Genomic DNA, 16,145 nt, shown 5'->3' on the forward strand with positions numbered 1-16,145 from the left:
TTGTAAATAAGATCAGCATAGCAAGAATAATAATTGGAATAAATACCTTCAGCAGGCTGCAAAAGCAATCAACACACTCGGTCCTTCACCTCTCCCCCTCACCCAGCTGGGGAGTGAAAGCCGCTGCCGCTCCCCGCCTTCTTCCCAACCGCTCCTCGCGCCACCCCCTTCCCAATCCTGTCCACCCTTACCCTCCCCTTTCCCCTTCTCTCCCCTAGCTGGTGTATCCAGCAGCCTAGAGAGATTAAGAGGCGCTCGCTACGGTCACCGGGCCTCCGGACTGATCTAACGTTTCCTAGCTCCCTGGCCTAGAGAAATTAGAGACGCAACACCCTAGTGGTATTAGGTGCCTTCGCCTTCATCCTGTCCTCTCCCAAGCCCGGACAGGGTTGAGAGCCAGTGAACCGGAGAGCAACTGGAGGAGCCTGCAGAGTTCAGCGGGGCGCTCCCTCCCGCGGCGCTACCTGAGCTGTCCATGGTGCTGGCGCGGTCCTGAGGCTGTCGGGCGGGACTCCGCGCCGCTGCCGCCCCGGCGTTCACTCTCTGTTTGCCGCCTCCCCCGCCGCTCCCCGCACTTAGGTCCCCGTTACTGTCCACCAGCTGCAAGGATTCATAACCATCGTTGCTGGTCTTTTTCCGGTAGCTCCCGAGGAGGCTCATGAGCAAGCCCAGAGAAGAAGGGGGGGAAAATCAACCTGAGGAGACGAAGGGGGAGGTGGAAGGTGGAAAGGGCTAAAGGAGGAATTTTTTTTTTAAGGGGGGAAAAAAAATCAAGTGCCCCACATGACGCAAATAGGAGGGAAAGGGGGAGCGGCCGGCGGAGAGGAGCTTTGCGGGGCCCGGCGAAGCCACCGCCCTGGGCAGAGCGCGGCTCTGGGCGCCGGGCGCGAGGGCGCAGGGGAGGGGGGACGCGGGCGGGCAGGCGGGTGCGCGCGTCCCTGGTGCAGCCGCGGTGGAGCCGCCGGCCCTGCCGAGCTCCCGACCCGGGGCAGCCACCCTCTGTCTGGGGAGTGCCCGGAAGCAGTCCTATAGGTGTCGCCGCGTCGCCCCGCGCCGCGCGGCAGGGCAACTCCAAGCGCGCCTGGCCTGCGGGGAGGGAAGGAAAGAGAGAGTAAGGGAGAGGAGATTCTCGGGGATGGGGGTGTTGAAGGCGGAAAATGGGGCGGGGTGGGAGGGGGAAGGGACTACTACGACTAGAGAGGAGGGTGTTTTCGCGCACGTGAGGTGAAGAAAGGGGCTGGGTGTCTCTGCCCGGTAAGCTTTGGGGACGAGAGGTTCTTTTGGTAAGATCCAGACACGCCCATTTTGTATAACTTAACCTATATTTGCTGGAAGATTCGGCGAGTCAAAGCCACCCCAACAGTTGCCCTCCGGGAGGACTGACTTTAACTCAACTGAACAGAAAAAGAACGCATGTTATGCCAGGAAAGAAAGAAACAGCAGTATTTTGCACATTCCCCGGAATGGGTAAAATCCCTAAGTGAGACAGCGAAGACCTGGCTATTCTAACGCTAGGAGGCAGTTACAGCCTATTCCACCTAGGGAGGAGATGTGACTGTTTAGTAACTCTTTGTTGAACGAAAATATTGGCGGGGTGAGGAGGAGAGGGGACAAGGTTCAATCAGGTGCAGTTTCAGTTCTGACATCATTTACCTTGGGACCTGGAGAAAGGTCTGTATCACTCAGCTATCTTGAGAGGATGGGTGGGAAGAGAGCTAGATAAGGATTTTCTTCCTAGTCTCTAGCTCCTCCCCCTTTTTTCTCTCATAATGCTGAACACAAAGGGCAGTCACGAATTAACCAGAGGAGAAATTATCAAGAAGCTAATGAAGCCTAAGAGTCAGGGCTCAATTTTTGAAGACCCTTTCAAGACTAATGCACCTAATTTTATATCTGTGATTTTGTTTTCTTATTCTTAAACAGGGCCTCAACATTATATGTTTCAAGCCTAATGAAACCAAGGCTTAACTCTGTTAAGTCCCAAAATGCAATTACCAAATGCTCACTTTCACCTGAAATAAGATTGCAGAAGTAGCCCCTTCAGTTCAGGTGAAGACCAGGTGAAAATCTTGGCTTAAAATTATTTTTCCCTATTAAGATTTGGGATTCCTGAGGTGTTTCCAAGTCATCTGATGGACTTTCATCACCAAAACAACAAGAAAAAAGTACATGCGTGTAAAATTTGCTTAATCCCATACACAAACCTAAATTTGCCATCTCACTTTTCATGACTTTCTCTTGGTGTTATTATTTTGATATCTTTTAAGAACACAAAGTTAAACTCTAGCATCTAAGAGACTTCAGTCTAAATTATTTGGGATCCAAGGAGTTTCCTGGGAGCTCTAGCTCTGCACGTCTACATAAAATAAATTAATTGGATTGAAACAAATCTCCGTCTTCAAGGATTACACAAATGCAAATTCTTGTAGGAAGGGGATAAATCAGTAAAAGCCAAGAGCCTTTGCTGTCTTCTAGATCCTTCCAGTCCCTCTGGGAAAAGGTAAATTATCTGCCCAGTTGCTTTCCTAACTGCATTATCTGATGAACATGTGTTCTTACCCAAATCACAAATCACAGTTAATGCTCATTTACAGGATCAAACAATTTGAGTGGTGGCAGTTAAAACTGTAATAAAATTTAAACACAAATTTTATACTTTCAATTTTCCCAATCTGTCAGTTTGACATTACTTTAGATACTTGACTAGTACTCCCTAAAGTCTAGGAAGTAAATCTTTCCCAATAACATTTTAGATCATCTTTTTCTGCACGCTTCCTCGTCTTTTAATTTATTACTGACCCACAGGGAGAAGAAAATACTTAGTATCTGTCATGTGCCTTGACAAATTCTGGATTTATACCCTGGATTAAGAGAATTTAGAAAATACCATTTTGAAAAGTGAGAATTATTATTTTCATAAAAAAGCACTAGTTATTTTCACTCAACTTTTCAAAGTTGCAGATATACTGCTGGAATAAATTATAAACACATGCCTTGTATTTTGTGATATCTATTTCATCACTTTGTAAATTTAAAGAAAAACATGAATGGGATACAGGGGCCATTTTATTTTTATATTTACACTTAATTTAACATAATTACAACCAATCAGAATAGTTATTAATAAATAGCCCTACAAAATTCAGAATATAAAGAACATAATAAGGCAGGAAAATACAGTAACTAGATTAATTTACAACAGCCTAAAAGTTAGTTTAGGGCTTAAATTGGAATATACACAAATTTCATCACTAAAATTTTCTTTACTATCCTAAGGATCAAATTCACAAAGAGTTCACAAATGCATAAAGATACCACTTTTGTATTCTATAAAATAAAGCATAATAAAAGTACCATCGTTATACAGTTGAATTAAGAATTAAATTAGTACCTAACACATATAGAGAAAATTCTTAACAAATGTTCTCTATTATTGCTCTTAGTGATATGGCTTGGACACAATTCTATCCTTAGTGCTAATAGTCTAACTTCCTCTCACGATAGGAGCTCAGTGAAGGCTAAGTATTATTTTCCCCAGGACTATATTCATGGAAACTTGTCTATGTGATTTTGAATGCAGGCTTGGGCTTAAGGAAGAAAGGTGGTACTGGTAAAATCCAAGGTGAACATTTACAGTCAAACTCTGTTTTTCCAAGATGAGGATTGTTTCATAATTTATTTTATCTCAAGAATATCACACTATTCACAATAGCCAAAACATGGAAACAACCTAAATGTCCATCAGCAGATGAGTGGATAAAGATGTAGTACATATATACAATGGAATATTACTCAGCCATAAGAAAATAACAAAACAATGCCATTTGCAGCAACAGAGGGGCAACTAAAGATTATTATACTAAGTCAGAAAGGAAAAACAGATACTATACAACATCACTTGCATGTACAATCTAAAATATGGCACAAATGAACCTAGCTACAAAACAAACAGACTCACAGAAGTGGAGAACAGACGGGAACGGGGGAAGGAGAGGGATGGACTGGGAGTCTGGGGTTGGCAACTGCATACTATTACATTTAGAATGGATAAACTACAGGGTCCTAATGTATGCCACAGGGAACTAGATTCAGTATCATGTGATAAGTCATAATGGAAAAGAAGATAAAAAAGAATGTTTATATGTACATAATTGAGTCACTTTGCTGTACAGCAGAGACTGGCATAATACTGTAAATCAACTATTCTTCAATAAAAAATACATTTGAAAAAGAAGAAAAGAATATCACATCCCACATGGGGCAGAGCCAAAGGATTAGATGCCCTCTTTGGGAGAGAGTTCTCTTTGCCTTTTCTGTTGCTGACTTCAGTCAGTTTTATTAACTCGATGAAGATTATCCACACTGAGGAATGTCTGAGAGGCAGGCTCTATTCTTCATCATCCCCTCCATCCCCCAAATGCTCTCCTAACACAGCAGATGTCACACAACTTTTGTGTGACACAACCTATCTGGGATTATGATCTATACCAAGAACTAGAAAATCTGTTTCCAGGAACTAGAAAACACTGGTTATGACTGAGATTCTAGCACCATATTTCCCAGGACTGAATCCTAGTTCCATGGACTCTTAGCTCTATAACCTCGAGCAAGTTACTTATTCTCTCTGCCTCACTTTTCTCACCTATAAAATGAGAATAATAGTGTCATCATCATACAATGGTAGTGAGAAGTAAATTAGTACATAACACATAGTAAGAGCTTAGCAAATACCATTATCAGTATCATCAATGTATTTTTATATTTATAAGTCACTTTTTTCAAAAACGTAACTTCCTATCTGTAAAATTAAGTTAAAATAGGTCTTGCAGACTTGACAGATTTATTGCCATTATGATTGATGATAATATAAAAGCATTATGTATCATGTGAAGTGATTCTTCTGCCTTGAGTCTTTAGATAAGTTAATGCATGTCTATCCTGTTAGATTTTGGACTCCTTAAACACAAACATCCATATTCTGCTCATGTCTATACCCCCATGACACCAAAGGGAATTTCATACTCATTAGATATTAATAAAGTATCTGCTGAATTTTAAAACTAGTGAATAAATAAAAATGTCTTATTATCACCGAGCCTAGTGATTTTTTAAACTATATATTGTGGCCTACTAGTGGACTATGACGGAGAAGGCAATGGCACCCCACTCCAGTACTCTTGCCTGGAAAATCCCATGGATGGAGGAGCCTGGTGGGCTGCAGTCCATGGGGTCGCTAGGAGTCGGACGTGACTGAAGTGACTTAGCAGCAGCAGCAGCAGTGGACTATGAAATAAACTAAGCAATTCACGACTATTATTTTCATAAAAGTGAAATAGGTTGGAAAACATCAGTTTTTAGCACATGGTAAGATGTTACTTTTTTGAAATATTGTTTGGGGCTTATAGGGGAAAACCTCTGGTATCGAGACTGGTGAATTCCCAACTGTGACTGTCCTACACACTGTGATATCTGAATTCACCTGGATAATCAGACAACAAAGAATTCTAGCTAACCAAACTGTATCTGAGGGCAGAGCTTCTGCCTTCTGTTTAAAGATGTATTATGGTTTGGTTTCTGAAATAAACTTCTTCAATATTCGATTCAACTAACATAAATCAATGAACAGCACTAAAACTTTCTTTGGCAGCATGCCTCAGCTACATATATGGCCTACAGATACAAACAGTGCAAGGCATTCAAACTGGGGACCAGGAGGCCACATTTAGCCCCAGATGTTTTGTTTGTCCTGTCGTTTAAAGAAAAATTCAGCTTAGACACCTTTACAAAAGATACACAGGCTCCAGGTGGAGTGCGGCCGTTGACCACCACCTCCCAGTATATGAACCCCAGCCTGCCCAGCTCTGCCCCACTGACAGCCCTGTGGGCAGATATATTTGAGACCTGTCATGTAGCAGCACACCTGGAAGATTAACATTAAGAGGGATGCTAAGGTCACATCTTCAAGCCACAGTCCAGAATAAAAAGCAACAGACTGGGAATTCTCTTCCAACTCTGTAACTATCTGACTCTGTAATGAATCGGTAGCATCACCAACTCAATGGACATGAATTTGAGAAAACCCCGGGAGATAGTGGAGGACAGAGGAACCTGGCATGCTGCATCCATGGGGTCACAGAATCAGACACGACTTAGGGACTGAACAACAACAACGAATTGTGAGTCAGAAGAGAGGCCTTGGTTGCTTCACCTTCTCTCAGCAGTAAAATGAAGGTGCTGAATTTCAAAAGACTCTCTCTAGTTCTTAAATGTTCCTATTTTTCTCAACACTTGGGTTGTCCTTTCCTTCTTTCTCCTCCAAATGAAGCCCAGAGGGAAAAACCATGGCCATTGAAATGTTCCAGTTGCCAAGTCCCATTTAATTAAGGTTTTACCATAGAATGCATCCATAAATAGTGGCAGCTGTCAAGAGCTACACTTAGAGCAATACACAAGAGAAAAGAGATGCTGGGGAAAAAAAAGTATGCTGAGAAGAAAATCTCAATTATCCCCGTGAAATTCTTCAGGAATGAGGTGGTCTGTTCTTGGTGCTTGGTGGAGTGCTGGAGCTCCTAGAAAATACGACAATTTTTCTAGGCAGGGCATATTTTTAAAGATAACTCAATCTGTGCCTTCTTGAAGTCTAGTCCTAATAAAAATAACCGCCATTGATTACCTGTGCTGCTGTGCTGTGCTCAGTCACTCAGTCATATCTGACTCTTTGAGACCCTATGTTCTGCAGCCCACCAGGCTCCTGAGTCCAGGGGATTTTCCAGGCAAGAATCCTGAGTGGGTTGCCATCTTCTCCTCCAGGGGGTCTTCCCAACCCAGGAATCTAACCTGCATTTCCTCTCTCTTCCGTCTCGCACTGGCAGGCAGATTCATTACCATTGAGCCACCAGGAAGCTCCGTTGATTACTTACCATTTGCCATTTATCTAACCCACCTTAACTCTCACCTTCCCAACATCCCTGCAAAGGTGTTATCCTTATTTTCAGGAAAGCCTGGCAATGGTAAATAACTTGCCAAAACTCACACAGCTAGCTATTGATTGAGATTAAAATTCATCAAGAAGAATCATGCTTTGGCCCCTGCTCTAGTCACAGCTGACTCATTGGAAAAGTCCCTGATGCTGGGAAAGATTGAGGGCAGGAGAAGAGGGCATCAGAGGATGAGATGGCTGGATGGCATCACTGATGCAGTGGACATGAACTTGGGCAAATTTCGGGAGATGGTGAGGGATAGAGAGGCCTGGCATGCTGCAGTCCGTGGGTTCACAAAGAGTCGGACAAGCCTGGGCAACTGAACAACAACAACCAGTCAGAAGAGGTAATTTTAGAGGTCAAAGTGAAAGCTGGAAAACATTTAGGTCATTTCTTGGCTCTGACCTGCCTTACAAAGTGTGGTCAGTGAAAATGGTTTGGGTTCCTTATCGAGTTACTCCTGCTTTATGACCCCCATAGCAGGTTCTGCTCAATGAAACCTGAAAGGTTTTAATTAATGTGTCTTCACAACAAGCAAGCTTGTTTTGTAACCATCTGAGTTAGAAGACATTTTATGTTGTGTTCCTGAAAATTGATATGTGGCTATTGTTTGGCCTAGTCTTAAACCACTAGAAGGAAAAAGAAAATGCTTTGTTTTCATTAAAAGCAAGCTCCTTGCTTTAAAAGAAGCTTGACTTTCATTGTGTTCACACATATGTATGTGTATACGTATATGTGTATGCACATTAAAGAGACATCACGTATGGTTGAAAACCACTAGCTTTGGGAGAAAAAAATACTCTGGGGAAATACTATAGGGAAATATAAACTATGTTTGAGTCCTAGAGTTGCCACAACAAGTTTTCCTCAGTCTGCTGACCACTCAGCCATACTCCCTTTCTATGAAGTGGACCACTCACCCTTTCTCACAGGAAAAAAAATAAAATGAAATAAGGCACATAAAAGCATACAATAAACACAAAAGCCCTACTTATCAAATCTATGAAATCATCCAGCTTAAGTTGCAGCATTAAAATATATTTATCACTGATGAAGTATGACACACAATATACTATCAATTTAGGATGCTTTGAGGTTTTATAAATGTATTTTTAAACAGTTTTAGAATTGATGAAATAAATACTATTATTTGACTATAAGTTAGTCTAAGAATACTATTTGTCAATTTATAATTGAGCAACTCTGGTAGGTAAAGGCAATATTCACCATGTTTTGCCAGGTCTAGCACAGTGCCTACCAAGTAGTACATGCTTAATAAGAATTTGCTAACTGAATGAAAGAAAATGCAAAAAATGGTTTGGAAGGCCATCTTTAACTTATAGGAAAATTCACCAAAGGTTCTCCTTTAGTAAGCTCACTGAAAATATAGTTCCACTAGCTAACATTCAACTTACCCTTGACTTTGGTCATGGTCATGGTTTAATAATGTTACACATTCATTACCATTTCAAGAGTAATTCATGGAAGCACCAGCCCCTTTCATCTGTCACTTTACAAGCTGGAAAACTTCAGCTTCCTGGACAGACCCTGACAGACTACCAAGAGCTGGCCCTGTGATCAGTTACTCTCATTCTTGGGGAAAACAGACTGAAAAATTCTGTGTTGTAAAGAGGTCCCCAAAGTCAGGTGAAAATCTACACTGAAGTAAACCAGTGAACTAGTGAAGTTGCTTAGTTGTGTCCGATTCTTCATGATCCCATGGACTGTAGCCTACCAGGCTCCTCCATCCACGGAATTTTCCAGGCAAGAATACTGGAGTGGGTTGCCATTTCCTTCTCCAAGGGATCTTCCCAACCCAGGGATCGAACCCAGGTCTCCTGCACTGCAGGCAGAGGCTTTACCATCTGAACTACCAGGGAAGCTACACTGAAGTAAAAGTTTCCTTAAATCCTAGATATCCCCATATTTGGCTCTGAGCTCATTATATATGATTTTATGCTCAAGATCATTGAAATATGGAGACTTATTCTTTGTAATCCCATTGTGCCTAAAGGTTCTTGGCCCTAGAGTGTGTGGCAAATCCTCTGTGGTGGTGAAGCGGAAGGCAGTGACCATAGAAGATGCAGGGAAAGCCCATCCTCGGGGTGCTGAGTCTCCAGGCAGGGTCCCCTGGGCACCCAACCACTGCTGCCCACTTGACCAAATCTACCTGGAGGGAAAGAACTAGCATCTCCTAAGCTCTAAATTAAGCGCCTGGGTTTCTTCATTTATTTACCCATTTAAATGTGAAAGGTCTTTTGATGAGAATTACCATGTCCATTTAATACTCAAGGAGACCAGAGCTCTGAAATGCAGCTGAGTAAGAGCTAAGCAGTGATTGCGAGTAGTCCTCAATATTCATATCCTCTTCTATGCTAACAGAACCCCTGAGCTTCAGCTGGTCACAGGGTTACACAGTTTTATAAAGAATATGTTTCTCAGTCTTCTTTCATGTCTTGGGCCTGCCACATGCAAGTTTTCTATAATCTACTAGGTATGTACATGGGACTAAGTAAAGGTCATTATAATATAGGCAGAAATGATGTGTGTAATTTCTGGTATTTATCCTTAAAAAGGAAGATTGATGGTATGCCCTTCTTCCATTCCTTTTCCCTCTCTTCTGGATGGAATATGGTGTTCCAGTAGGTATCTTGGACCATGAAGTGACCTTAAGGATGGAAGACTTTCACAGGGAAACAACAGGATAGAAGGACTGTGATCCCCAGAGAACCATGGTAGCCTGGAGCGATTTTCTCTAGACTTCTTCAAGGTGAGAAAGAAACTACTTTAAGTCATTGATATTTTGTTTTTTTTCTGTTATGTGCATCCAAACCTAATCCTCACTGGGATACCAACTACAACCTAACCACTGGATTTCAATTTTTATTTATCATAACATTTACTGGGAATTACATAAAATTGGTGTGATCATGGACAAATCATATAACCTCTTTATGCCTCAATTCCTAGTCTGCATAATAGTGGCACTGAACTAACAGGATAGCTATTAAAATTCTATGATATAAAAAACACACAGAGCTTGATACAGTGCCTAGCATATAGTGAGAGTTCAATGAACATAATTATCTATTTTATTTTTTGTCATTGTCCTTCAAGTGATAATTTCACTGAGTCTATTATGTTATTGTTGCTGTTCAGTTGCTAAGTCATGTCCAACTCTTTGCAACCCCATGAACTGCAGCACTCCAGGCTTCCCTGCCTTTCACTATCACCTGGAGTTTGCTGTAAGTCATGTCCATTGAGTCGGTGATGCCATCCAGCCATCTCATCCTCTGTCACCCCCTTCTCCTCCAGCCCTCAGTCTTTCCCAGCATCAGGGTCGTTTTCAATGAGTTGGCTCTTCACATCAGGTGGCCAAAGTATTGGAGAGTGGAGTCTATTACGCCTGACTTCAAAATGAGTAACCTCTCCACCTCACCCTGCTATCCAGAGACTGCCTTCCTGGGTAGATCAAGCCCAGAGCAGCAGAGCCCTTGCCTATGTCATCAACAAAATCCCTAAAAGAGTCACCCCTGTCCTTAGAGTATAATTCTCTTGCTTTGATCGCCTACACAAACTCAATGCAGTCTGGAATATTTTAAGCCACCGAAGTTGATACAAAACTTAAAGCAAATTGTCAGCGTTTATGACACAGCAGTTCTGAGTCTATTTATTTCAATATGGGCAAAATGAGAGTCTGACTCTTTCTCCATTTGTGCTAAAAGTAAATAAAGAACTTAAGTAATAAATTGGAGCACTTTTATATTATTATTGTATCTTTAATTTCCTGTTATAAAATTTTTCAAACATACACAAAATTAAATTATATAATGGACCTTTGATACTCACCATTCAGCATTTACAATAACTAAGTCACAGCCAACCATGTTTTAAATGTATGGACTCAGAGAGAGAGGGAGAGGGTGGGATGATTTGGGAGAATGGCATTCTATCATGTATACTATCATGTAAGAATTGAATCGCCAGTCTATGTCTGACGCAGGATACAGCATGCTTGGGGCTGGTGCATGGGGATGACCCACAGAGATGTTATGGGGAGGGAGGTGGGAGGGGGTTTCATGTTTGGGAACACATGTAAGAATTAAAGATTTTAAAATTAAATTAAAAAAATTAATTAAATTAAAATAAATAAATAAATAAATGTATAAACCCCTAATTTAAGCAAATTCCAGATTTCATCAGCAAATATCATTTTATCAGTAGATATCTCAGTATGTAGTACTTTGATTTTTGGAGAACAACTATCAGATTTCATCTGTAGTAGAAGTAGGGCAAGGTGCCATTCCATCTGTCTGCTGAGAGGCTAAAGTCCACTAGTTTCCTCTCAGGAGACTGACAGAGGAATCTGCATAACCTTTCCGTTTCCTTATTTCTCAGTGGTAATGATGTATTATTCATTCAGCTTTCTGCCTGCCCTCTCACCCACCCCTATTCCCACAAAATCACCCCTTTAAGCACTAGTTGTAATCTCACTACCCAAGAATTCTAAAAGTCAGCACGGAATTAAGTTTTTTCATAACAGCTGAAATTTTTATAATATTAAACCTAGAAGGAGCTGTAAAGGGGAGACTATCTATTTCAATTTAGAGATAAGAAAACTGAGAAAGAGGAGTGAACTGATTCATATTAGAGCTTTCTAAAATGCAGATCCAATTATGTGACTCAGATGCTTAAAAACTATCCAAGGATTTCCCACTGTCCTCAGTCTAAGGTATTCAGCACAATGGAACCTCCCCATTCCAATACCAGCTACTTCCCTCTGGAGATAAGCATCACCATTTCCACTTTCTCCATCCTCTAAGTCCAGACACTGAGCTTCTTTAAGAAAACCTGCCTGAGTCACCAGCTACATGTGGCTTGGAGCATGTGAAATATGGCAATTATGACTAAGGAGCTAAGTTTCAAATTTAATTTAAAATCATTTACATTTAAAAATCTGTATTGACTAGGGCTTTCCTGGTGCCTCAGACAGTAAAGCATCCACCTGCAATGCAGGAGACCTGGGATCAATCCCTGGGTTGGAAAACCCCCTGGATAAGGGCATGGCAACGAATCCCCATGGACAGAGGAGTCTGGCAGGCTACAGTCTATGGGGTAGCAAAGAGTCGGACACGACTGAGTGACTAAGCACACATGTGACTGACTGCTGCTGCTGCTGCTGCTAAGTCGCTTCAGTCGTGTCCGACTCTGTGCGACCCCATGGACTGCAGCCCACCAGGCTCCTCCGTCCATGGGATTTTCCAGTCAAGAGTGCTGGAGTGGGGTGCCATTGACTGACTAGTGGCTCCCAAATGACAACATCACTTAAAATTCACACATGTGCATGATAAAACATCAGTGGAGGATTGCATTCAAATGTGGAGATATATCACATGAGCATATTCCTATATTTCTTGTCTCACTGGAAATATACTGTTTAAAGAGCAAAATAAAGGAAATAGCTTCTCAAAAACAGTCAACAAGAAAAAAGAAAAAAACCCTGCCTGAACAACCTTGCTGGTCCTTCAGACCCCCTACATAGAAAGCACTTCCCCCAGAAAACCAAGTTAGATATAATCCCATGTAGTCCCACAGAACATCATATGTCTTCTAACATAACACTTGCGACACACTTCATTGAAATTTCCTGTTACATGCACGATTTCTCATATCAGATTGTAAACTCCATGATGGCAGGATCATGTTTGGTACCTAACTCTGTGCCTGACACAATGCAGACCCCTGGGAAATACTGAATGACTACTGGCACTGGAAGAGTCCCCAGAAGACTTAAGGGAAGAGGGTTCCATATACTGTTTAGCACCCAACAAAGATTCGCCATTACATTTATTGCTGCGTAAGGCCATGCAGCTACATATAAGAAACTGGTTTACTGACCAGTCCAGGGAAGAGATCTTAGTATTCCATCACTGCACTAATATGAATTCAGCCATTAACACTGTCACTTATTTCTCTTTTCCTATGTAAATGAAACCATATCTACTGGATTAAGAAAAACACACTTAGACTTGTAGCCTTTTGAAGTCATTTTTGTTTGAAAGTATTTACTTTTTGACCTAAGGAAGAGATTAATACACTCTGGATAATCTTTTTCTGAAAGACTTATAGATCATTATTTCTAAAGAATATTTCCTTTGGGACAGATACTGTTTATGAATCATAGAAAACAACTCTTTCATCTTTGCCTCTGAAATCACTATGCCCATGTGGCATTAAAAAAATGGAACCATATGTTGATGACAAACGAGATGGAGTTTTTAAAAGAAGGTATGATCATAAATTACAAAAACAAAATGCCCAACTGGTGGTAAGTATGTTTTAAGCTTATTACTGCAAAGATAATTATGGTAAAGTTTTTCTATCACCGTTAAAGTTTTGGCTGAAAGATCAAAAAGCATAAATATATTGGTTTTCAATTCAAGAAAGATTTACTGAGTGGGTGTTACCATGGGACCAGTTTCGTTACACTTATTCCCATCATAAGTTTCAAAGGGAAGCAATTGGAACAGGGTAAAAAAACAGCAAATTGTATAATTCGGGAAAACTTAAGTCAACACAATCGAATTTACTAGAACTCTCTGTTTTCAGAACCTGGGCTTTAGAGATAGGTCTGTGCTCCCAGCTGGATGTTTGTACTTGGACAAAATATGTAACTTCTTTTTAGTTAAATTGGGGTATTACCCACCACAGAATGGCTGTACTTACTAAAATAGTTAGGGTAGGTATGGTGTATATTTATTCTCTTATCAGACAAGAGCAGCACTTCCTTTTCCTGAGATATCCTCTCTGTGGTTGACATTAGAGCTGCCATGGCCCAGGGGTGGGTACCTAAAACCACGCTGGGTCAGCCATGGCCTTTTCACAGGATGTTTCTGTTTAAAACCAGAGACAGAGCAAGTCTGAGTCCATCCCCGGAGCAAGGGGAGCTGTAGAAGGCCTGCTTTCTGACAAGGGGAGATACATGATCTAAGAGGAAAGTGTTGCCAAGGAGAGAGAAGTACGTACGGGAGAGGAAGACAGAGAGCAAGAGAAAATAGCATTTACATCCTAGGAATTCAGGAAGCTCAGATGTGCTTCTCCCCTTTCCATGGTGACAAGATCCCCCCTTTTTAAATCCAGTTAATTCAAACTGGTTCCTGTCATTTGTAACCAAAGGAATCCTGCCTACTGCAGTACCTAGCACAACTCCTGCGTCACCTTAACTCAATGCACTGAAATTATTTGCTTACATAACTGGATTCTAACAATTCTCGTCTACTCCCCTACTACACTTACAGAGGAAATATTAATATGTCTAAACAAAAGCTTGCTTGGAAACCTAGTAAAAATAATAAGCTTCCTGCTATTACTTAGAATCATTATCCATTCAATTAACCCTTCTACATTTTCTGGCTGTAACTAACATTTACTCTACATGTACGCTATGTTCTGCAAGGAACAGCCATGTAGTGTAGCATTGTCCAACAAAAACATAATGCAAGCCACAAATATGAGTAACATATGTAATTTTAAATTTTCTAGTAGCCACGTTTTTAAAAACTAATAAGAAATAAGTAAATTAACTTTAATAATATATTTTGTTTAATTCAGTGAATACAAAATACTGCCGTTTCAACATGCAGTCAATGGAAAAAAAAAGTAATCAATGAGCTATTTTATACTTTTCAAACTAAATCTTCAAAATCCAGTGTGTAATTTACACTTACAGCACATGTTATTTTGGATTAGGCACATTTTAAGTACTCAAAGGCTACTTACAGTAGTGGTGACTATATTAGACAGTGCAGATGAAAAAAAGTCTCAATCTTTACAACAACTCTAAAAAGATTAAGGCTTCTGTCATTGAAATGCAAAGAAATCAAGTACAGTTCACCCTAGAACAATAATCCCCAACACAGTTGAGAAGCCACATATAACTTTACAGTGAGCCCTCCACAGAGGCAGGTCCTGCACATCTGTGGGTTCAGCCAACCACAAATCCTGTAGTACTGCAGCGCGTATTTATTTATTAAAATCTCGGGATAAGTGGACCTGCCCAGTTCTCACCCACGTTGTTGAAGGGCCAACTGTAATTTGTTCGTATTCAACAGCTAGACAGTGCAAAACCAGACACAAATCTTGAACTCTGGCCTCCCAATTTTATTCTCTTTATCACATTATGCTGACCATACAATAAGAACACAATCGCATTTTTCAAATACAGACAGATCAATCAAATAAATTAAGAGTGATGTGGCTTCACCTATAAAATGGAAGGTTTGGACAGGTGGTCTCTACATATAAGGGTAATATTTGGTGATTCACCACTAGGACAGAGAGCCTACCAAGGGGACAGAGGAGCTCAAACGGGAGGAATCGCCCCAAATCCACTGTTCTCTATATCAACTGGTTCATAAGATTCTTACTGTCACAAATCACTGAGTTTCCTCCGTCACGCCTTCTTCTCTAGCAAGCTATTACTCTATTCACAAAATCAAAATCAAAATCATTGCAAATAAAACTGTTCACTGAAACAGCTGTTTAACAGCCTTCAGTGGAGCTTTAACATGGGAGCTAGTCCAGCAAAACCATTTCTTTAAGCAACAGGGAGAAACAGAATGCACACAGCCTCATCTACTGCCAATGGCCCAACCCTCCCATCATTGACAACAGGGAGACAGCTCTTTCCTAAACAGCTAGAGCTGACAGGTCAGGCTTTCAAGACAAAAAGAGGCATTTGTTGATCTATCTTAACCATTATAATTTTCTCTGGATCTTTTCACACAAAACCTATTGCCTTTTTTTTTTGGCAGTAACGAATTATTTGTTTGGTAGTAGAATGTCAATCCTGCAAATTAACAAGAAACTTATTTTACAGTGAAGATAACTGTGTGAAAATGTTCAATATTGTGCCTGGAACATAGCAATTTATGTTGGTTTCCTCTACATCACAGCGTAAATGACACTGTCAACGAATACTTAATGTCTGAGAAAATACCTACAATATAATGTTAAGAGGAATGAACAAATACAAACCTGATTCTAAAATGTGAATCACATTCTTAAAAAAAAAGAAAAAGTCTACCTCTATATGTGCATAGACAAAATGATGGAGGAAATTAACATATTAACAATGGCTATCTCTTGATGGTGACATTAGGAATG

At 40.8% G+C, this 16,145-nt stretch overlaps 1 protein-coding gene across 1 annotated transcript in view; it reads right to left on the minus strand.

Moving 5' to 3' along the window:
- Window positions 1-660, minus strand: part of DNAJC6 (DnaJ heat shock protein family (Hsp40) member C6) — a 107,608-nt gene extending 106,948 nt beyond the window's left edge. The window contains exon 1 of the mRNA XM_068965856.1: window positions 465-660. Coding sequence (XP_068821957.1) covers window positions 465-660 — 196 coding nt within the window. The remainder of the gene's footprint in view (window positions 1-464) is intronic.
- Window positions 661-16,145: the final 15,485 nt, after the last annotated feature.

This window comes from Capricornis sumatraensis, chromosome 2 (assembly GCF_032405125.1).
Source record: "Capricornis sumatraensis isolate serow.1 chromosome 2, serow.2, whole genome shotgun sequence".
NCBI lineage: Eukaryota > Metazoa > Chordata > Mammalia > Artiodactyla > Bovidae > Capricornis > Capricornis sumatraensis.